At 36.6% G+C, this 25485-nt stretch overlaps 1 protein-coding gene across 1 annotated transcript in view; it reads left to right on the top strand.

Moving 5' to 3' along the window:
• The window catches only part of LOC149576087 (acyl-CoA-binding domain-containing protein 4-like), a 110438-nt gene that overhangs the window by 13245 nt on the left and 71708 nt on the right, over positions 1-25485 (top strand). Inside the window, exons 3-11 of the mRNA XM_089816279.1 lie at positions 72-135; positions 287-340; positions 6776-6964; positions 7376-7453; positions 7620-7736; positions 7904-7970; positions 8242-8303; positions 9285-9424; positions 9582-9708. Coding sequence (XP_089672405.1) covers positions 72-135; positions 287-340; positions 6776-6964; positions 7376-7453; positions 7620-7736; positions 7904-7970; positions 8242-8303; positions 9285-9424; positions 9582-9708 — 898 coding nt within the window. The remainder of the gene's footprint in view (positions 1-71; positions 136-286; positions 341-6775; positions 6965-7375; positions 7454-7619; positions 7737-7903; positions 7971-8241; positions 8304-9284; positions 9425-9581; positions 9709-25485) is intronic.

Here is a 25485-nt window from a genome sequence, read left to right as displayed (position 1 = left end):
CAGATTCTTGTAATTTAAAGTTCTATTACACTATATCATAAGAAGTTACAATTTGCTGTAAATTTTTGCAGCTGGAATGGCATTGGTAAGCTGTCCTCCACAGAGGCGATGAGGCTGTTTGTCAAAATATTGGAGGTATTTATATTATAATTCCACTTTTCAAATCATTTGGGTTGGTTTTGTATCTTCTTTAAGTACATTGGTTATTTTTCAGCAGCTTAATGAGATTTAGTCTTTCTTCTTCTATAGGTTTACCCATAATAATGCCTTTTGTCCTTGGTTTCAGGAAGAAGAACCTGCATGGTACTCAAAGGTTTCTGATCTTGGGGTGGAAACAAAAGTTAGTGTTTTTAACTCAAGGAAAACGACAATACTTGTTTAGTTCTTAACACAATTATAATGATTATTCATATGCTGCGGAAGTCTGGTAAAGTTTTTTTGGTTTCTTTTTCTTGTCTTTTTCACAAGGTATGTTTTAAAGAGGTGCTTCCTTGGTCCTAGCCGTTGCGGTGACACAAATGACATGGGAAGGGGAGGCGAAGGGATAGAGGTGGGAGCAAGGGAGGGATGGGGAAAAAGGATCCATCACCTTTTGAGATATAAAGATTCATTCAATGTCTTGAGTGGTGGGCTAGTACCCCTTGGCCCAAATCCATATCCAAGGGTCTCAGGGGTGAGAGAAGCACAAATTGTTGGAGATCCAATCGATCCTTAACCCATTGATTCACCAGAAGACAGTATTTGGGTGGGTCAACGAGTCTTCGTTTGAGTCAATCCTTTAGTCATTTGATCAAGCAGGAGCACTATTTCTTCTTCCCACCTTGGAACAACATATTGGTTTTTTCTTTTGACCAAATTCAATTATTAGTTTAATTCAACTTTTGGGTGATGTTGTAAGATTAATGTATACATTTTACTGCAATTTGTATCGATGCTGATCTCAACAGGGACTTGCATCTTCCTAAGATGCTGGGCAAGAATAGACTTGAACTTTGGACCACCAACTTATAAATATACAATGAATTCTTTGGTTTTTCCAGATCATCTGAGTCAGCAAAATAAAAAAAAGAAACTGACAGTAGATTGAATGTTTTTGTAAACACTCAAAAGCAAATGTAGATTGTTTCTAACGTACTAAAGGTTCATATATCTTGAAATGCCCAAAAATAGGTTATAGTCTTTTCATGCTCTAATGTAGGGGTTAGCAGTAACTGAATGCATGCTTTCCTAGTTTCAGGTTTAGGCACAATTTTGGAATACTGTGCTTGCATGGAAACACCATCCATGCCATGCATGAAATGTTATAAAGTCCACCAATATAACTGAGAGTGGGGGGGGACGGGGGCGGGCTGAATCAGTTATGCACTTTAAACAATTTAAACAATTTTATCGAAACTGAAACATATACCCAAGAGATATAATAACCGCAAGATGATAACCATGCAAAGTGACACAAGATATGTTAACTAGGGAAACCCTTGATCAGAAGGAAAACTTTGGTGGGAATGATGCCCACAAGTTGATGTACTAATGTAATAGTTTGTTGTGAAAGGATGTGACCATGTTAGGAGTCAATTCAACACAATCAGTTCATATGAGTCCTTGTTAGGAGACTTTGAATCTTTGTCAAAAGATTCCAATTCTGTTAGGAGCTGTCTCAGCCCTGTAAGGAGCTGATAAGAAGTCAACTGAACCCACTGTCCAAATTGCTTTAGAATGGTTTTCACTAAACAATTCAGGATAACACATCAAAGAAATGAACTGACTAAAACAACAACTTATCTTGCCACTACATCTCTTTTGAAGTCCTCAACATATCCTCAACATCATCCTCAGATTCGATCTCATCAAATTCGCATCCAAGTTCACTTATATTCACAATCTCATATTGAGACACTTACAACCAAGGAAAATATCTTTCCTTTATACCAAGTCCTAAAACATCTAATTTAGTCGGCCTTGAGGCTTCCCCAATGTACAATGAATAATATAAGACCATCATAAGATATTATAATTAAGTTCCACATGCTACAAAAACTTATTACATCAATGAGCCCTTGTATAAATTTCTGTAATATATTTGCGAAGCTTTTAACAGAACATTCAAAACCAAATATGTGGAGTTTTTGTGTTCACTTTCAGCTTTATGAGCTAGGCTACCTCATCAATTTCAAAGGGAAAATATGAATTCCTAAAATCTTAGGATTATATAAACATGAGACATATTTTTGTTTGTGTTTTTTTAAATTTTTAAAAAAAAAGTTAGGAGAAGAGTGTGATCTGAAATGTTGATTAAAAAATGTTATACAATTGTTACCAGAAAAATTATTGACAACTATTATGAATTATACATAACACAATTGGCCTCCGAGGAATAACCTGGAAGTTATCCTTCACAAGTCTTCATTGAATGAAAACCAAATTCTGCCATCTCAAACATAGCATCTCGAACATGTCTTTGACCAAAATCCAAGTTTTGCTGAACAAGCTTTAACTTTACCAAAAAGATACGACACAAACAACAACATACAGTTTCCTGAACACTGACTTGCAACCAGTCCTATGAAAAAATCCTGTAACTCACGCAAAACTTCATAACTCTTTCGGTGAACAATAGATATATCATAAAGACATCCAAAAACATACTGCTAACCTTGCTGAACATAACTCAACATCTTTTGACGTCGCCAAACAAAACTGTTTTTGCAACTCTTCCTATACCAATTAGAAATTTGATATGTTGACATCAATGAGAAACTAAGTCATGAATGCAACACATAAGCATTCAATCATCTCCCAAAGCATACTAGCAATCTCTGTTAGGCATTCATGTGAACAATCTCCTCCTTTGGCATTGATGACAACATATGATGAAAAACATGAAAGTATTAAAAAATACCCAACATATTTCTTCCTCATTTGCTTAGAAGTATACATCAATCTACAACAAAGATACTCTCCCCCATTCATGCTACTCTCCCATAGATAAATAAGGTTTACATGTATATCTCTCCCAAATAGTATCATTTACTGAATACAAAAGGTGTTTTTCATATAATATCTCTCCCCCATTGACATCAATGAAAAAGATACTTGATGCAAGTATCATTATAACCCTTCAATGACCCCCAAATCAGTCATGGATTTCCATCTTAAATACAATTTATTCAATATTCTAGAGGCATCAATACATTTTTCCTAATATAATCATCAATCAAATCACCATTATCAAATAACAAATCAATCTTGAAAATTCTGTCATTCTAGAGAGACATTTATACAAAGATTCATAACTTTTAAACCAAATATAATTTCTTCAATCCAACCGTCCAAATTAGGTGTAATCAAGTTTCCAACAGTTATGGTCTCCTACACCGAGACCCATTTTCTGTGACTCCATTGAAGATGGTTAAAAACCAATTTTCACTAAAACGATCATAACTTATACAAACCTTAACAAAAATGTACCAAATCAATTTCATTAGAAATCTGATTCATTCCTCTTTCCAGAAATATAAGTTTCATCCCTTGAAACAACAATTAAACATTCATACATGTTGCTTCAATATGATTTTAATTTGAAAATCTAAAAAAACTGTCATCTATAGAATGCTCATAACTTTCTCAAATCTGCATGAAATAAACTCAAACCAAAAGAAATGGAAGGATTATTCATTTTCCTACTCTACCATATCAAAAATACATCATTTTCGGGTTGTACATGGATGTACAAATCCTAAAAACAACAAAGGAACTAGAAAGCGAATCAAAATAACAAGAATAAAGTACTCCAAAAGAACTTAAATATTCACTTGTTTTCCCTTCCTTTCCTTCCCTTTCTCTTCTTGGTTCGACCTTACAATGCATTTTATAGTTTCTTGGTCAATATAGACCTTACAAATACCACCCGTGACCTTTGGACTTCCTTTTACAACTTTAATGCAATTTTACATTGTTGCATTTTTGCAACTCTTTACCTTCTTGAAAGCTTTTGAGACTTTTGACAAATGTGATGCCATGACTTTGCATAAACAGTAAAGACATTTAAATGACCATTTAATAACCTTTTACATGTTTATTATCCTTTCAAGGGTCATTTTACAACTTTTGACATAGTAAACCAATTGGGACCTTAACTATGACAATGTGGACAACATTACATTACATTTTTGTTACAACTTTTCTTTTCAGTTGGATTCCATTACATAGAATGACATTGAAACATATATGAATGGACATAAATCATTAAAATATCCATTATGATCTCTTGTAATTATATGATGGCTAGGTGCTCCTGCACCATACGGCCAAACTTGAAAGATTTCCATGTCCCATGGAATTGCTCTGGTGAGAATTTGTAAACAAATCTGTTGCCTCTTTGTCTTCATCATTAGATTGATGCCTTTGTTGCTTCCTCTTTATCCTTTCAACTGTGACTCCTATCTATGGAGTTTATGTTGGCTGCCTCCAAGGTGCATCTCTCCTTTGAAGTCCACTCCTCCATGCTGCTACAAACACTAACTTTTGTCTCTCCCCTAGGAGTCCTCTATTGCCTCTCTTCCCAGTCTCATGGCGAGACACAATGGACCATCTCCTATGGCCCATTTGGTAGACCTCCATGTCCACCTACCTGCAGCGAGTGAACTTGCACCTGCAACCAAGTAACTTCACAACAAGAATAAAAATACCCAACACTTCCTGCTATAGATTATCTTCTATCTATACACTTAGAATCTTTTGAGCTCTGATACCAGTTTGGTGCAAGTATCATTATAACCCTTCAATAACCCCCAAATCAGTCATGGATTTCCATCTTAAATACAATTTATTCAATATTCTAGAGGCATCAATACATTTTTCCCAATATAATCATCCATCAAATCACCATTATCAAATAACAAACCAATCTTGAAAATTCTGTCATTCTAGATAGACATGTATACAAAGATTCATAACTTTTCAACCAAATATAATTTCTTCAATCCAACCGTCTGAATTAGGCGTAATCATGTTTCCAACAACATATCCAAAACTCATAAACATCCAACGGTATAATCCAAAGTTATGGTCTCTACACCAAGACCCATTTTCCGTGACTCCATTGAAGATGGTTAAAAACCAATTTTCACTAAAATGGTCATAACTTATACAAACCTTAACAAAAATGTATCAAACCAATTTCATTAGAAATCTGATTCATTCCTCTTTCCAAAAATATAAGTTTCATCCCTTGAAACAACAATTACACATTCGTACACGTTGCTTCAATATGATTGTAATTTGAAAATCTGAAAAAACTGTTATCCATAGAATGCTCATAACTTTCTCAAATCTGCATGAAATAAACTCAAACAAAAAGAAATTGAAAGAATATTCATTTTCCTACTCTACCATATCAATAATATGCCATTTTTAGGTTGTACATGGAAGTACAAATCCTGAAAACAACAAGGGAACTAGAAAGCCAATCAAAATAACAAGTACTCCAAAAGAACTTAAATATTCACTTGTTTCCCTTCCTTTCCTTCCCTTTTTCTTCTTGATTCGACCTTACAATTCATTTTATAGTTTCTTGGTTAGTTTAGACCTTACAAATACCAGCCATGACCTTTGGACTTCCTTTTACAACTTCAATGCAATTTTACATTGTTTCATTTTTCGCAACTCTTCACCTTCTTGAAAGCTTTTGAAACTTTTAACAAATGTGATGCCATGACTTTGCATAAACATTAAAGACATATTTAAATGACCATTTAATAACTTTTTAGATGTTTATTATCCTTTAAAGGGTCATTTAACAACTTTTGACATACTAAACTAATTGGGACCTTAACTATGACAATGTGGACAACATTACATTTTTGTTACAACTTTTTTTTTTCCAATTGGATTCCATTACATAGAATGACATTGAAACATATATGAATGAACATAAATCATTAAAACACCCATTATGATCTCTTGTAATTATATGATGGCTAGCTTCCTGCACCAGTGCCATTATGCCAACTCTCGAAGTTTAATCATCTCAATCTGAAAAATCTCACCAAGTGTCAAAACACACCATTAAACAATACTCAAGAGTTCTCAATAACTCTGCCAAAAAGTGGACTACTCCCCCAAGGAAGCATCATCATCATTCAGTCCAGATGTAAAAATAAGCTCTGAATATGCTGGACTGATCCAATCCTTCATCAACTACTCTGAAAAAGGTTTGGGCATAACCGTAAGCATGCCTCTCAAGTACTCAGCGGTGTCCTTAGCCAAAGGTTTAGTAAATATGTCTACTATTTGTTCCTTTGTGCTAACATACTCCAATCTGATTTCTTTCTCTGCTACCTTCTCTCTCAAGAAATGATACTTTATTGCAATGTGCTTAGTCTTTGAATGTGACACTGGATTCTTTGACATATTAATTGTATTTGTGTTATTACAATGCATGTTAATGACCATTAACATGTGGAGATGATGAGACATACCAGTAGTATTATATTTATGACCAACACTAAGATGCACTGAAAATCTACTACTATACATGTATCAGTTCTTTTACAAGGTTAAGTGAAGCGTACCAAGCTCATATTCAGTATCTTATTTGCCCCTTATTGAATGATTTTGTTAAGTATATTTCTTGTGAAATTAGCTGGGAAAATGAAATAGTTATTTACAAAGTAGTTCCAGAATATAATTGCTTTTGTTAGCATTATGGAATTTTTTTCCCCCTATAAGTGAGTTTAGTTAGAAAGATGAGCAATTTTTGATATTCTCATTGCAGGGTCAATCTATTGAATCAGCTATAGATCAAAAGAAACATTTCAGGGCATCTAATGGAAGTGCCTTACAGAACATGAATGTGGAAATACAAGATAATGAGATGATCTTGGAAGGTCTAGTATCAGCTTGTATTTATGACTGGTGGGTTTCACCACCTTTATCTGGTTGGCGTCCAACAGCTCGCTATGAGGTTAGATCAAGGATATTGCTTATAAGATTTTGGTTAGCTTTTATATTTTACCCTGATGGTAATCTATTATACTTCAGGTTGATTCAAAGGGGGTCACCTCAAGTAGAGTAACTATTTGTGTGCTTATGTATTTCCCTCAAAGTAATGGATCATCTTCTTTAACTCTTGGGTACCTTGAATGCACAAGCTTTTCAATAGGCACCTATGTACTAATAGAGAGACAGTCAATTGCCTGGATTTCAAGTAATCTATATTTATGATTATAATAAGATTTTACACTTTTCATTTGCCCATACCTAGCATTGAAATCTTAATGAGGTGTGATATGCATCAGCGGCTTGTATTTTGTTGACTATTTTTAGCAAGACATTTAATCTTTATAAGGGTTTTCTGTGTTTGTCTGGTGAGCAGCATGCTGCAGAAGTGGTGCATGGAAAAATGTATGTCATTGGTGGTAATCACAATGGACATTATCTTAATGATGTGCAGGTGGGTTTGTAAGATGTGATAGCCGTGAGATTCTTTTCTGTTCTCTTCTTTGCAGAGTTGTTAAACTTTGATTATTAATCCATAACTATGTGTTTGATGTGATTCTTTTGAAATTCTGTAGATATTGATTTACTGCATGGATTGTTTGTTGTTTAAACAAGTGCAGGTTCTTGACCTCAAAACTATGATTTGGTCCAAGATTGAACCAAAAATTGATCCGGACTCTCTGTCCAGTGAAGCTGGTTTGCAATTGCTTTTACCTCCTTGTGCTGGTCATAGCCTGGTTAGTATGCATCCTGAATATAGGTATATGTGTTATTTATATTCACATAGATAATATACTGTTGATCAGTTCTAAACTTCTATGAGGTTGATTTCTCTATCAGTCTTTGTGCTCACTATACCATATTCTAGAGTCTATTGAATACTCTGACTAATTATCAAACACAGATTCGACGGGGTACTAAACTTCTAGCTGTGGCTGGACATTCTAAAGACGCTTCTGACACTGTCACAGGTGTTTTATTCATATTTCTCTAAGTAGTAAAATTGAGATTTTTTTATGTTCCTTCTTCCAAAATTTAAGTTTAAGACGTGAAGCTGTCTAAGTAGTTTGTTTTTCCTGCAATTGGGTTTTACTTTTCAGTTGTGTATTTTTGAGTCTTCTGGTTGACTTGTTAGATACCTTGCACCGGGTATTTACTTCATTTATGTGGTTCTGATATTGACATTTATAATTTCAAGTGTAGTGTGCCTAAAGTCCCACCTAACACTATGTTTGCTTGCAGTTAGACAATTTGACACAGAAACCCATACGTGGTCCATATTGAAGGCATATGGGAAAGCTCCGGTACGTTTTTTTCATTTGTTCTTCAGTACAGTTGTACTTGTTTATCTAGACTTAGTACCATGATATTATGGAGCATCCGGGTCAATTACGGTTTTTATGTTTGGAAAAAAGCTTCTGGAATAATTGCATACATCAAATTTGTTTGGATAAATCAATCTTTTGAATTCACACTTTGGTTCATTGTTAGATTGGTTGATAAAAAAATGTGGGCCCTTGTATGGTTAATCTAGATTGCAATACAAAGTAGAAAATGCCTCAACAATTAATTGATTATTATTCAATGCCTTAATACAATGTCAATATAAAATATGTTTGTCCCGTAGGGTAACAGTTTAACACATATGAGAATATACAGGAAATCTAACAGAACAAGTAGTATCAAAGAACTCACAAATGCTTCTCTATTAATTCCATCAAATGCTTAAAATGTATGACATCAAAGTACTCAACAGCAACTCCACAATGCCAACATAATAATGATATCTCTCATATGCATGTTCGAGACATATATAAAGGTTGAAGGGGTCTAAACGCCAACCATTTTGACCATTCCCAACTAGCTACCCATCAACCAAACTAACAAGTACTAACAACACTTAATTTTACCTGTCAACAAAATAAGTCCAAGGTTATTGATTAGACTGTTAGTGTTATATAAAAATAAAATTACTTTATCTACCATATAGTTTAAGCAATATAACAAATGGACTTGCATGAACCTTGAAGCCCCAAACAAAAATTGTGGATTCAAGGTTACTGGGCTGTTCGAATTTTTAATCGCTTTTCTAATTTTCATTTCAAGTGGTGCTCCTCATTACCTAAAGGGTTATGTTTTGAGAGCATATAAATTTCAACACATAGAACCATTCAATGTTGCTTCTTTTTCTAAAGCTTTATATTGCGGCTGAGATAATATCAAGTTTCATTTTAAAGATTTTACAGAAAATGTTCTTCTAATTCTTGTTTATTGATATTTATCAGTTAGCACGTGGAGGGCAGTCAGTGACTCTTGTTGGATCTCTATTGGTTATGTTTGGGGGAGAGGACTCAAGAAGGCGGCTTTTAAATGATCTTAATATTCTAGACTTGGAGACTATGACATGGGATGCCATTGAAGCTGTGTAAGAAAAAAACCCTAAACCCTTTACGGTTCATGACATATTCTTACAGTAACCTGTACATGGCATCTTAATGATTTATGATTTCAGGGACACTTATGTGTAATTTGAGGATCGTTTATGAGGAAGAACATTTTGTAATGCTCGGCATTTTCTACAGGGGTACACCTCCAGCACCAAGATCAGATCATACTGCTGCTGTATATGCTGATCAATATCTACTTATCTTTGGCGGTGGTTCTCATTCTACATGTTTCAATGATTTGCACGTCCTTGATTTGCAGACTGTAAGTGGAAAACTGTTCTCAGCTGATTGACTTGGTTGGTACACATGGATTTGAAGGTGCTTTTTAAAACATGAGCATTACAGATATATTTAGATATTATTTTCTTATTTTTAATTTGCTTGAACTGAATTTCATATGTATCGGAGAGCCTAGTTGCGAGCAGAGGAGGCTTATTTTTTCTCAGTGCTGGTTTTCAAACTTATAGTTGACCAGGCATTTGAAAGTTTCAAAGTTCAATAGGTGACTCCAATGTGGAGACCAATAAATGAATGTTTGTGTGATCCTTGATTGTACTTGGACTGAAGCGAGCACCTTTTGATTCATTTGTATCAATCAAGGTTACGAAACTTGGACTTGGTGCAGACTCAGCCACTTAACTTGCGATTTGGAACTTGGCAAAAAACCTCGGTGCAAACTCGACGAAGTGAAAAACTGAAGAAATTCAGAGATTTTAAAGGGTTTTTTTTTATGCACCCTTTATTAAATAATCTTTAAAGACACAATAATATTAATAAATAGAAGCTAATTTATTCACATACACAAGTATACATCTATCACATAAGTATAAATGCAAATTGTAGATGAATAAATAGCATGCTTAGTTGTATAAAATTATAAATATGTCAAGTAAATGCGAATTCATGGAATATGAAATCCATGACATCAAATGTTCGAACGAATAACAAAAGAATGAATACAAGTCAATGGTTTAGAGGAGCGTGCGTTCCTCCTACAAAGGCCTCTAAGGTATGTGATATCGAGGGTGGCATGGATTCTTGCTTTGCTTCCTTGCCAGTTGCCCTACAAGGCAGTCTCACTTTTCCTCACAACTCTCTCTCTCTGCCTCCCCCACCTTCCCCCCGTATTTTACAAACTAAATGAGATGACAATGCTCTTAGGGTTGTAGAGAACATAAATAAAAACAAATTATAACATTTTTTTACTGTTACATCTGGCCATGTCAGCTGAGCCCAGATGACTGTACATGCTTGGACTCGAGTCCAGTGAGTTTGCGAGGCTTGGTGTGTCTCACCAGTTCGGCCCCCTAGAACTTGCTGAATTTGTGCTAGTCTTGTTTCTTTGATATCAATGGCTGTGATGTGTTAGATTTAATATCTTTTGGGAGCTGCCTGATTAAGTGTTGGGGATATTATTTTTAAATAAACCTTGGGTTTAGTAATTTTATGCAAGAAAGTGAGCTGTGAGCACTTGCAGCTGACGGTATGGAGTTGCACACAAGGGTGTCTAAGTTGAGGGGTGACCCAATCCATTTCCCATGGTAAAAAATCAAAATTAGGAAAAAATCTGAAAAGTAAGAATGGACATTATACACAAGTTTAAAATCCCAATAACAACAGTTTTTGATTTCCTGTCTTTGTTGTTGTAAACCATTAGGAGAAGGAAGCCAATTATGAGCAATAGCAAGCTTTGGGGCTCCAATTTCACACACACTAAAAATCAAGCAACATGTAAGTTCATGCAAGTACATGCACTCATAGTTGCAAATATTGTGGAAATCACAATGTATCGCAAGTCACTCGGGAAAAATATAATTGCTGAATAACTCGGGGACGATTTGAAAATATTGCAGTGAAAAAATTGTGATATTGGGCAATATACAACAAATATAATCACTGGAAAAAAACATGAAACCATTTAGGGTTTTTATTTGTTATGGTTCCTGTTTAGGGCTTTTATTTGTTTTGGAGGCTGCGATGGGAGTGATGGCCATAGATTTCAGCAACGTATGATAATCACAACTTTCATTAGATATTACACGGCGTTCAACTTTTCTACAAGGAACAATAACCGTTGTTGATATTTGTATATTTTGCAATATTGAATAGTGTGATGTTGAGATTTGTATATTTTGCAATATTGTTTACAATTTACATTGTAAAAGTAAAAGTAGTTTGAGAATTCATTATTGATGATTCTCAATAATTTATTAAAGCATTACAAATTTAAACCATTTTATAATATGTTGATTGAGTTGATTTCAAAGCATTAGGACCTTGTTAATTTTGAGTGACGGAGCCTTCAAAGAGTGCATGTGGACTAATTAATATTAGTTTTGTTTATCATTTCATAATAAAAGAAGCATTTAATTAATCTAGATTAAATTTTGAGATTTACCATAGAAATTAGATGGTAAAAATAAATTTTGATCATGATAATATTTTTTAAAGAATATATTATTTATATTTAATATTTATTACAAGAATAATATTATTCAAATCTTTTCATTCCATCTTTATTTTTATGTTTATTTTTCTAGGCAACATGTAATTAATTTGATAAGAATCTCAAAATAAAATAAAATAACAAAGGATTGTTTAAAATGTTTTGGGTTTGATCTTAATTGTTGTAGATTTGACTTTTCATGCAAACCCAATATATTGTAAAATTTGATTTTTCGGTCTATGACTCTTATGCTAATTTCTATCTATTTAACTTAGGATTTTGATTTTTATGTGCATATGTGTCTTTTTAAGAATATGTTAATAAATTATATATTTTCAAATGTTTGATAAAGGTGCCTATTTTTCGCCAAGATTTTGGCGAGTTTGAGTTTTTCAAAAGTTATAACTTTTGGGCCAATTTGTAGAGTGGAAATATCACTCAAGTTTATAGATACAAAGACATGCTAATCATACAAAATAACACAATTGAGATACATATAAAGTAAAACATAGAATGTACCATTAATACTACAATACCAGTAGGCGAGGAAATGGTTTCTTTTAAAAATACCAAAATCAACATGTGTGCATTGACAATATTCCAAGTACTTATAGAAGGGTCGGTTGGTTGGAAACCAACCGACGCATTCCCTCACCTCCTAACTACCAACCCAACTAGCTTAAACAAGTACTAAACATAATAGTTACTTTATTCCGACTAGATCTATCCTCCCGCAAAAAGAAGTCGTCTTCCAGACGATTGCTGAACATCTCGGTGCTTGGAGCTCTCCGTAGCCGTTGCAAATCCCTTTCATCTGTCTTTTGTTTTGCTCGAACACCTTGCAGTACCCTTAAAGTATTCATCTTCTTGGCTTTCGATGTAGCAATCTTGCCTTCCAATTCAGTTTTCTCTGTTTTCCAAGCTTCCTGCATTGCAACTTTCCCGACTTCCCATTGATGTTGAAGATTCTGCCTTTCTAGCCCCCATGCTTTAGCTAGGCTTTTTTTCTGTACCATTTTCCCTTTGCTTTTTGTCATCTTCCTTATCTCCTTCTTTGCTTGCAGTACCCCAGATTTCCGCTTTCTGGAATCAATAATGTTTCCTTTGCGCGGGTTTCTTATGCTTAATCTCATTATTGTGTGTTGGTGAGTCAATTCCCAAATTTTTTTAACTGTTTGTATATGCCACCTGTACCAACCGTTTGTGTGATGTGATTGTTTATAACAAACTCCCACGTGTGGGAATGTGGTATGAACTAAGCATGTGTAGTATGGCTCGAAACTTCCTCTTGTCTTGGAATTGATAGGTACGACTTTTTGTAATGTCTCCTGCCGTCGTACGAACTCCACACATATGGATGAACTCTCTCGTATGGATACTACTTTCACTTGCACGGGCTTTTCCTCTTGTACAGATGATGTCTTAGGTGTTTCTTCCCTTGCCTCTGGTACAAATGCCTCCTGTACTCCCTCTATTGCTTGTTGTACGGACGCCTCATGTACTGATAATGCCCGTTTGAAAATGTCCTACCGTACTCCTTTTGCCTTTGGTATAGATGCTTGGCATACTTCCTCTACTGCCTGCTGTATGGAAACCTCATGTACTACTGTTTGCCATACAGATGCCTGCCGTACTAGTGCATGTCATACAGATGCCTGCTGTATGGGTGTCTTTCATACCTTCTCTTGTACTGTCTTCTTCCTTCGTACAGTGCCCTTCTGAAAAGTTCCCATGCTTTCCTCGTGCTGTATGGATGTCCGTACAACTGTTCCATCTTCTTCAAGATGTACGGCTAGTTCTTCCTCTGGTATAACGACTCGTATGGCTGTCTCCTTCCGTACAGCCTCAACTTCCTTGTCTCGTATGACCTTTAGTATCCTCCTCTTGCTGGCTCCATCCGTACTTATTCCCCTCGTACAGTTGTTGGTCTCCCTCCGTAAGGCTGTGATTCCAATATGTGTTGATATGGCTTTATAAGACAAGGTGGAGATTTATTTCTTCGCTATTACTTTCTCCTTCTGTACTTATGAAATAACTAGGGACCCGTTCTTTCTTTTCTTCGTATGTTTTTAATTTAGACCCACTGATGAGGTCTTTTATCGGTTTATTATCTAGAGTAGATAACTTTATTGCCCCATTCTCTTTATACTCCGTGTACTCCTCCGGGTACCTTCCTTCCGACTAAGATTCTTGTATTTTTATGTTCCCTGGGGACGCGTACTCGACCTAAAACTAGGAGTTTCAGAAACGGGGACATCCCAGGGATAGGGGGACGGGTATGGGCATACTCGACCTAAAACCAAGAGTTTCAGAAACGGGGACGTCCTAGGGACAGGGGGACGGGTATGGGACATCCCCCAGCCGTCCCAAAAAGGGCAAATTACCAGAGGATGTCCCTGAAACTTGGGGACGACTGGGATAAAAAGGGGGGATAGTTGGCCGTCCCTGGTATTGAAAAGGGATGCCTAGACGTCCCCCAACCGTACCGGGTACAACAGTTGTCCCCAATTTTTAAATTTTTTTTTTGAATGCAAAAAAATTAAAAAGTGAATATTAAAAAATAATTTGAAGGCTCCTTACTAGGTCGTTGAGGTGGGCCCCACCCCTCCAAATCCGATAGAGGCAAAATAGGAGCAATAGTCTGCTTCATTTTTCTATGTTATGTTTTTTTATGTTGAACGTCAACATGATTATGATACATAGATACTTATTACTTTATGGCAGTCCTCTAGCCTTTGGGCGTATAGCTTTAGGCATATTTAGATTTAGATTTTCAGATTTATCATGTTTATCATTATGATATTGTTCATTGATATTGATATGTATTTTGACATTTGAGTACTAAAATCTGATATTATTTCCTAGATAGCATTCAAATGTTGTATGTTATGGTTCTATAGTGTTTAAATGACATGCTTTGTGCTTAGTTTCATATGAATGACGTGTATATTTGCAAATTTCAATGTATATTTTAAAATTTCCCTATATACATATAGCTGTCCCCGTTTGCCGTCCCCCCCCCAAAATCGCCAAAAAATTTTGCCATCCCAGAAATCCGTCCCGCCGTCCCTGTATCAGAAACTCGGGGAAACATAGTTGTATTTGCAACATATTACATTCTGCATGGAAAACTTCATAGTCTCCTATTTGCCAGTGGAATAATCCATTAAGGGAACTTGTGTCATCCTCTGAGCATTCCCCTAGTCTGAGCACCCCTTCCTCAGCTGGTTCCATCCCTTCATAGTTTTCTCCTTCGGAGTCTAATGCCAAGTCTTGACTTATTGATTGGTTCCTGAGATCTATGATGTACTTTCTTCCTTCTGTTTTAATAGATAGCGTGTTCCGTTTCCAGTTATGGGTAGCTTTTGCTGTGACCAACCATTCCCTGCCTAATAAAGCATCGCACCCTTTATTCTCTAAATTGATAACCACAAAATCCAAAAAAAATTATTGCGTACCAACTATGACTTTTTGTCCCATCAAGGTTCCTATACTCTTGATTCCATGTTGGTCGGCTTCTACTAGTTGAAATGTCGATGGCCAAAGTGTAGGTTTCCCTATTTTCTTCCATGCTGCTTCTGATAAAACATTTACGCTAGAACCTCCATCAACAATATTATTTGAAAGCTTGCACCTCAATATCTCCATCTCTACTACTGCTAGTGTTCTCCCCATTCCTATCGTGAATAGGGTATTATCTTCTTTCCATACTTCTCCTTCCTTCTCTTTCTTTGAAGTGGTCCCTTTCAAATTTGCCCCCTGAGTTAGCGCTACTTGTAATTGGGGTAGTGTTTCTAAAAAATCAAAGATTCTTATTGGGATAGTGGTTTCTAGTACTTGCCTCACAATATTTCGTACACCCCTATTAGAAGTAGGTTTTTCTGGCCTTGTCTTTCCTTCCTCTCCCATGCTATCGTGAATGATCTTCTTTGCTTCCTGAAATCTTTCTGTCTTTGTGATAGCATCTGGATAGGTTAATTTTCTAGCTTGCAAGAATCTCACCTTCTAGATCTTCAATATCTAACATATTTACCCCCTTTTGTCTCGGGCAATTCACATCCTCATGATTGCCTGGCCCACACCATTTACAAAGCATTCCTCCATTTTGTCCGCTATCGCTTTGACAATCGTGTGTAAAATGTCCCCATTCATTGCATCTCCTACATTGGATCATCAACCTCCCCTTGGAATCATACTGGAGTGGACGTCGTGGTGTGTTATTATTGCTGTTGTTGTTGCTATTATTATTATTACTTCCTCTCATGTTATTTCTGTATCCTCCTGGTGAGGCTTTTGTATTTGTGTTCTTCGGTGGAGTGGAGGGGGGTGTAGATTGCCCCCCTTGGGTCAAGAATACTTGAGCGCTCCTTGTTTTTAAATTGTAAGGGCAATTTTTAACTGAGTGCCCCATTACCTAACAAATCTCACAAAATGCTTTCTTCGGGCATGCTACTTTTGTATGGCCTTCTTTTTCACACTCAGTACACCAAAGTTCTGTTAGCATGAATGCTGATGCTGATGCTATGGGGGAGCATTGCAGAACATTGTTTGTCATTGATTACAACATAGCAATAAGATCGTATAAGACTGACAGAGTAGCTGACTGAGACTTATGTATTACAGACATCACATTGCGTATTTGCCTATGCGCAATTACCAGCATATACTACAACATGTATTTGACATGTGGGCAAGTACGTAGAACCTGAATCAACAGCGTGTGAAAGATATTGATAATTTATAGAGAATCATAGGAAAACAGAGCAGTGGAAAAACAATTTTTGTTGTATGACCAATATAGAGCATTGTATTTGGAATTAAGGGTTACACAGTTAATTAGAGGTAGCACATTGACTACTGATGACGTCAACAAGTGCGCAAGTACAAAAGTTGACGTGTGAAAGTTTGTGTATAATTGTGGGCCGATAGCATTAATTAAGTGTGTATTTCATTTAATTAACTTATAATAAAGTATGGAGCCGACTTAAGGAATTAATATTGAGTGTGGTATAAAGGAAAGTTTTATTCCAAGTTTTAATCATCATGATTGTGATCGAGAAGTAGAAAGGACTTGCGAATTGCGAAGTAGAGGAGTAGAGCAATCTGCTAATGCGTGTAAGTGACCTCAAGGGTTACTGTTGATGGATACATAGTTCCAGATCTAATTGCATGATCTGAAGGTGAAGTAGTTCGACGTACTGGACAGAGGAAGAAGCAAAAGATTGTCACACATCTATTATTCTGCAAATAATAGTACCGAGATCAATTGGACAGTGGGTTCGTTGGTCTAATCCTGAAGCTGTGTGGATAGTGGGTTCAGCTGCCTTCCACAACTCCTAACAGGGTTGGAATCTCCTAACAGAGATTCAAAGTCTCCTAATGGGGACTCTTTGTACTAAGTGTTGTAATAGACTCCTCATAGGGTCCATCCTCTAACAAGGAATATTCAAATTAGTACATTATTTTGTGGGCATCATTCCCACTATGGTTTTCCCTCTGATTAAGGGTTTCCCTAGTCAAGATATTTGGTGTAATTGTGTATGCGCATTTCTTTATGGTTGCTATTTGATTTGGTTGAATGATTAAGAATTGGTTAAGAGGTTTAATTTTCAGATTACTGTATAACTGATTCACCCCCCCCTCTCAGTTATACTGGTGGAGTACTATTTCTAACAATTGGTATTAGAGCCTCAAGTCCTTGAAGGGAAGTTTAACAACTTTGGGAGATCCATGGCGAATTTGTTCAGGAAGGAAAGTCCTAGATTTGATGGCACAAACTATGACAGTTGGAAAGACAAAATGAAGACTCATCTCTTATGCATGGGTCTAGGATATTGGCTTGTAACCGAGACATCTAAGAACATTGTTGAAGACAATCTTGAAACCTGCACCGAGGAACGAAGAGAAGTGTTTATGTGCAACATAAGGGCAAGAGAAGCAATATTGTCAGCGTTACCTGAAAGTGAGTACAATTAGGTAAAACAACTTAAAACATCTCATGAAATTTGGAAAACTTTAGAGGCTAATAATGAAGGTGATACACATGCAAAGAGGGTTAGATTGCAAAATCTGTATTGTGCATTCCAAGATGCTAAAATAATGGAAGATGAATTTGTAAGAAGTTATGTTGGCAGAATATTTGAGATTGTTGTAGGAATCAAATCTCTTGATGGAGAGAAATCTGATGATGAAGTAATATGGAAGATCTTGAAAAGTCTAACACCACCCTTCAAGAGAGGTACACAGATGATTTGAGTAATGCTACCTAGCATCACTAACTTCACCAAAGAAACATTGCTTGGGAGATTGGAAGCTGAATAATTTGATCTGAAACAATCCGGACAATTAGCAAAGTTTGAGACAACATTCAGTGCATTAAACATCAAACCCGGCTTAGCAAGGAACACAAAAGCACAGGGAGACATTGCCAGCAGCAACAAGTCCATTGAGGAAAAGATCCAAGAGGGAGTAGCTCTTCTTGAGGAAAGAGAAAAAGATGGTAAGAATATCTTCAAATGTTGGACATGTAATCAATATGGTCATTATGCATCTAAGTGTCCTAAAAGAGAAAGAAAGTTTAAGGGAAGGTTCAAGTCAAGAAGATCTAGAAATTGCTTATATGCTAATGAGAAGAAGAAGAAGAGGAACATGAGTGAAGACGAATTAGGGTTCGTAGCTATAAAGGAGGATGATCTTGATAGAGAAATCAGAGAAGAAAGTGCGCTGATCTCACAAGTTGAAAAGAAAGATTGGATCATTGATAGTGGTTCACATCACATGATTGGTGACATGAGCAAGTTTGTCAAATTCAAAAACCATGATGGAGGAATTGTTAGAGTAGGGAACAATGCAACCTGTCACATTACGGGAATTGGATCTATCACTCTTGATGGTAAAACATATATTGATGATGTTTACTTTGTTGATGGAGTGAAGCATAACTTGTTAAGTGTTGGACAACTTATGGACAAGGGCTATCAACTATAGTTTGGTAATGACACATGCATTATCAAGAACAAGGAAGGAAAACTACTTGGTATTGGCACAAAAACCAGAGGTAATGTATTTCAGTTAAACTCCACTAAAATAACATGTTTAGTAGCAAAGATTGACAACAGTTGGTTATGGCATAGAAGATTTTGTCACAGTAACTTTGACAACATTGTGAAGGCCAGTAATACACTTGATGTAAGAGATTTAGCCAAGATCACTAAGCCCACTGACACTATTTGTAAGGAATGTATCTTGGCTAAGCAAAAGAGAGTCTCATTTCCTAGCAAGCAGTTTTGTACTACACAAAAGCTGGAATTGGTTCATACAAATCTGAGTGGTCTTGCAAGAACAAGAGGATTTTATGGAGAAAGGTACTTTATGATTTTTGTTGATGATTTCACTAGAATGATGTGGGTAGCTTTTCTTAAAGAAAAATCAAAGGGATTTGAGAAATTCATGATATTTAAGAACAAAGTTGAGACTGAATTTGGAGTTAAAATCAAGAGTTTAAGATCAAATAGAGGAGGAGAATTCACCTCTAGAGAATTCAATATCTATTGTGAAGAGCATAGCATTAGAAGAAAACTATCCTCACCCCATACACCTGAGCAGAATGGGATTGTTGAAAGAAGAAACAAATCAATTGCTGAAGCAGCAAGAGCTATGTTATTTGGGAATGATGCACCGAAGACCTTTTGGAGAGAAGCAGTCAATACAACAGTATACACACTGAACAGAGTGCAGATTAGGAAAGGTATGGACAAAACACCCTATGAATTATGGTTTGGTCACTCACCATCAGTCAAGTACTTCAAGCTATTTGGAAGCAAATGTTACATCAAAAGAGATGATGATATTGGTAAGTTTGATCCAAGGAGTGATGAAGGTATGTTTCTTGGCTATTCATTAAAAAGTAAAGCCTACAAATGTTACAACTACAGAACAAAAACTATAGTAGAGTGTGCAAATGTTAAAATTGATGAAAAGTTTGACACCAAGGATAAGGGATTATAACTCTGATGGAGACGATTACTCTGAAATGACTAACAAAAGTAATGAGTTATTTCTCAAGACTAACAATGACTTGCAAAATAGTGTGCAAGTTGAAGATGTGAGAGAAGAACAGAGCGCAGTACCAGAAATAAGAGTTGAAGCAGCAACTCCTACCCCAAATAGGAACTTGATAAGAAATCATCTTGCTGATCAGATAATAGGGAGCAAGGAAAAAGGAGTAATGACAAGGAGCATAAGTAATGAAGAACTATGTCTGATATCTCAAGTAGAACCAAGAAGCACAGATGAAGCAATCAAAGATGATCATTGGATAAGGGCAATGAAGGAAGAACTCCAGCAGATAATTAAAAATGACACATGGGAATTGGTTCCTAGACCTAAGGACAAAAATGTGATTGGTGCAAAATGGGTATTCAGAAATAAAATGAATGAACAGCGAGAAGTAATAAGGAACAAAGCAAGACTTGTATGCAAAGGTTACTCTCAGCAAGAAGGAATTGATTACAAAGAAACATATGCACCTGTAGCAATAATGGAAGTAGTTAGAATGTTCTTGGCATATGCAACAAATAAGAATTTTAAGGTATATCAGATGGATGCCAAGTCAGCATTCTTGAATGGAGAACTTGAAGAAGTTTACATTGAACAACTAAAGGGTTTTCCTTTAACAGAAGAGAAGGATATGGTTTCTAGACTAAAGAAAACATTGTATGGATTAAAGCAAGCACCAAGAACCTAGTATGCAAGGTTAGACAAATACTTAGCAAAGCTTGGATTTGCTAAAGGAATAGCAGATAGTAACTTCTACTTGAAGAAAATAGGAGATGATTTGCTAATAATCATTGTATTTGTTGATGACATCATTTTTGGTGGAAATGATGAAGCTAGTAACAAATTCTCAGAAGACATGAAGAATGAGTTTGAGATGAGCATGATAGGAGAAATGAAATTCTTCTTAGGATTGCAGATTGTTTAGAACAAACAAGGTATCTTTATCTCTTATACCAAGTAGTTAAAAGATTTCCTGAAAAGATTTGGTTTAGAAAATTGTAAACCTGTTGGAACTCCTACGGTAACTGGTCATAAGTTATCAAGCAAAGATGAGACCCTTACTGTTGAACAAAAGAAGTACAGATCTATGATTGGAGGATTGCAGTATCTGTCTCATAGCAGACCAGATATAGCTAATGCAGTTGGAATGGTGCCAAGATTTCAAGCTGGTCTTAAAGAATATCACTATGCAACAGTAAAGAGGATATTCAGATATCTAAAAGGAACATCAGATTATGACATTTGGTATGACAGAAGCAATGAATTTACTCTTTGTACTTATACAGATGCTGATTGGGCTGGAGATAGGGATGACAGAAAAAACACTAGTGGAGGAGCATTTTTCCTTGGAGGAAGACTAGTTTCTTGGCTCAGCAAGAAGCAAGATTGTACCTCATAGAGTACTGCAGAAGTAGAATATGTTGCAGCAGCAAACTACTATAATCAAGTCATATGGATGAAGCAAATGATGAAGGATATTCGAATTACATTCATAGAACTCGTTATTATTTACTGTGATAACACAAGTACTGTTAATATGTCTAAGAATCCTATTGTGCACTCCAAAACTAAGCACATAGCAATAAAGTATCATGTGCTGAAAGAGAAAGTTGTAGAAAAAGAAATTAGACTAGAGTACATTAACACTAAGGAACAAATTGCAGACATTTTCACAAAGGCCTTACCAAAGGATACCTTTGAGTACCAAAGAGGTATGCTTGGGGTTATGCCCCTATCTAACTCAGAGTACAAGATGCAGAAGTGCATCAGTCCAGGGTACATAGCACCATTGTTAGACTGGATTGAATGTTGATGCTTCGTCTATGGGGGAGTATTTGTGATGAACAGAGTCAGCAAGGACTCTTGGTAAATGATAATTGGTGTATAACAATGTCTTTAGACACTCGTGTTGTTTATAGAACTATATGCAAAAGTTGTAAAGCAACAAGCCGGCTTGTGGTCGTGCTGATAGATTGTTATATGTTCAATTTTTGTACTACCTTTGACATTGATGTCAATGGGGGAGAGAGTGACATGAAAAACAATAGAGAGAGTTTGTACTATGGGGGAGAATTGGTGCAATAAAAGATTTGCATGAAGATTTGAGTGATGAAGAAAAATTGTTGGTATTCTTGGAACTAGATGTTTTTCATCTATGTTGCCATCAATGCCAAAGGGGGAGATTGTTAGCATGAATGCTGATGCTGATGCTATGGGGGAGCATTGCAAAACATTGTTTGTCATTGATGACAACATAGCAATAAGATCGTATAAGATTGACAGAGCAGCTAACTGAGACTTATGTATTAGAAACATCACATTGCGTATCTGCCTATGCGCAGTTACCAGCATATACTACAACATGTATTTGACATGTGGGCAAGTGCGCAGAACCTAAATCGACAACGTACAGAAGAGATTGATAATTTACAGAGAACCGCAGGAAAACAGAGCAGTGGAAAAATAGTTCCTGTTGTATGGCCAATATAGAGCATTGTATTTGGAATTAAGGGTTGCGCAGTTAACTAGAGGTAGCACACTAACTACTGATGACATCAGCAAGTGTGCAAGTGCGAAAGTCGCACGCGTGAAAGTTTGTGTATAATTGTGGGCTGACAACATTAATTAAATGTGTATTTTATTTAATTAACTTATAATAAACTATGGAGCTGACTCAAGGAATTAATATTGAGTGTGGTATAAAGGAAAGTTATTTTCCAAGTTTTAATCATCATGATTGTGATCGAGAAGCAGAAAGGACTTGTAAATTGTGAAGTAGAGGAGTGGAGCAATTTGCTAACGTGTGTAAGTGACCTCAAGGGTTACTGTTGATGGATACATAGTTCTAGATCTAATTGCATGATCTGAAGGTGAAGTAGTTCGACATACTGGACAAAGGAAGAAGCAAAAGACTGTCACACATCTATTATTCTAAAAGGAATAGTACTGAGATCAATTGGACAGTGGGTTTGTTGGTTTGATCCTGAAACTGTTTGGACGGTGGATTCAGTTGCCTTCCACAACTCCTAACAGGGTTGGAATCTCCTAACAGAGATTCAAAGTCTCCTAACAGGGACTCTTTTTACTAAGTGTTGTAACAAACTGCTCATAGGGTCCATCCTCTAACAAGGAATATTCAGATTAGTACATTATTTTGTGGGCATCATTCCCACCGGGGTTTTCCCCAGTCAACATATCTGGTGTAATTGTGTATGCGCATTTCTTTATGGTTGCTATTTGATTTGGTTGAATGATTAAGAATTGTTTAAGAGGTTTAATTTTCAGATTACTGTATAACTGATTCACCCCCCCTCTCAATTATACTGGTGGACTACCATTTCTAACAAGTTCTCTTCCTTCTTTCTTTTCTTCTTTATTCCTTGCCACTTCATCAGTCGCCTCAAGTCTTTTGTCAGGGCTTGAATGGTTTTGGATTCTTCTTTTCTCTCCTCCGAGCTTTCACTCGCACTTCCATGCCTTCTTGCCTTGGAAGTTTTACTCTCGCTTTCTATGTCCATGACATGGGTACATGCATCCCCAAAGGTCGATGGTGGGACTATCTTCATCTTTTTCTTGAGGGATGTTGTTAATCCTTCAATGAACCATCGTTTCTTTAGTCCATCTGTCAGCTTGGTGTCAAGTTTCCCTATTAGCTCTTTCAGCCTTTTATAGGTTTTAACAAATTCATTCTTCGCTTTTCTTGTGTTATAAATCTCCATTACTATTTCATCATCATCCCTCAGGAGTCTGAATTCTTCCTCAAAGGCTATGAAGATATTACTCCATGTGTTTTTCTTTGTTGCCTCCAGATTGGTATTCCAGTCAATGGCTATGCCCCTTAGTGTGGTAGGGAAAGCTTTTAGCCACTTAGCTGGGTTGTTTTCTCCATTGGCTTGCCATATTGTAATGCATGTTTTACAGTGGCGGGTGAGGTCCCCTGAGCCAACCCTTATGAATCTTGGCAATTTTTGTTTGTCTATTGCCATTATGTGTGTCTTTTTCCCTCCCGGTGGAACACTTCTTCCCGATGGCACTCTTCCTCTTGATGGAAAACTTCACCTTGATGGAACTCTACCTCCCGATGGAACACTTCCTCTCGATGGAATACCTCCTCCCAATGGAACACTTCCTCCCGAGGGAACACTTCCTCTCGGTGGAATACTTCCTCCCGATGGAACACCTCCTCTCGATGGAACACTTCCTCTCGGTGGAACTCTGCCTCCCGATGGAATATCTCCTCCCAGTGGAACTCTTCCTCCCAATGGAACACTTCCTCCTAATGGAACTATTCCTCCCAATGGAACACTCCCTCTTGATGGAACACCTCTTCCCAACTAGAAGTTCTCTCTCGAGGAGGAACTACTAAAAGTATCCTCTTCTTCTTGACTTTTCTCCTGTCGGAGATCTCTCCCTACAGGTGTCTCTAGATTTCTGTATCCCAACTTTCTTGCTGGTGTCTCTGAGATGGCCAAATTTGCTATACCTTCGATTATATGCTCGATCCACCCTTCTTGGATTCTTGTGGAATCCCCTTGTCATCCCCTCAAGTTACGATGTTTCTCCTGCTACTACTAGAGACGTAGTTCCTCAAGGCAACTTCTTCCTCAATTTCTTCTCCTTGTACCCACCTGGGATATATGTTTGGAATCAGGGGCATGAATCAATTTTATTGTCTTTCTCTTTTACTCGTAAAAAATTGCTTGCTAATAGGCAAGGAATCTCTCCCAGGAGATCATACATCACTGGTGGCACTGGAAGTTTGTCATGTACCTTACCTTTAGGGACCATTCTCTCATGGGCGTCCCTTCATATGTATTCATCAACTGCAATTTCCCACGCCGTCACCAGATCACGTGTCAACTGATCTTCCCTGGTTATTTCCTCCTCTTCCTGTCACTATTTATTACTTGGATGAGCGGTACAAAGGCCCTTCCCATTACTCCATCTTGCCGACCTCCAGGTTTGGACTTAGGCAATGACGCCAAAAATGTAGATTGGAAATATCACTCAAGTTCACAGATACAGAGATATGCTAATCATACAGAATAACACAATTGAGATACATATAAAGTAAAACATAGAATGTACCATTAATACTACAATACTAGTAGGCGAGGAAATGGTTTCTTTTAAAAATACCAAAATCAACATGCGCACATTGACAATATTCCAAGTACTTATAGAAGGGTCGGTTGGTTGAAAACCAATCGATGCATTCCCTCACCTCCTAACTACCCAGCCTGACTAGCTTAAACAAGTACTAAACATAATAGTTACTTTATTCCGACTACACAGTTGATTTATTGCCTAGTCCGATTCTTCAAATATAAATGCAATGATATGTAAGCACATGTAAGCAACCTGCAAATTCACAAAACTTACGTACAAGTACATGCAACTCAAATACATTTAACCCTTGAGTTAACCTTGAAACTCTAGGAGTCTAAGCAATTCAACTTCGCTTCATGCAACTCCCCATTTTGATACTGTATTGCAAAAAAATGTAGAAAATATTTTAAGATGCAATTAGTCAAT

Source organism: Cupressus sempervirens, chromosome 1, assembly GCF_028749045.1.
Source record: "Cupressus sempervirens isolate cs-2001-9-10 chromosome 1, ASM2874904v1, whole genome shotgun sequence".
Lineage (NCBI taxonomy): Eukaryota > Viridiplantae > Streptophyta > Pinopsida > Cupressales > Cupressaceae > Cupressus > Cupressus sempervirens.
The sequence above is the reverse complement of the archived record's forward strand: the minus strand, read 5'-3'. Positions and strand labels throughout refer to the sequence as shown.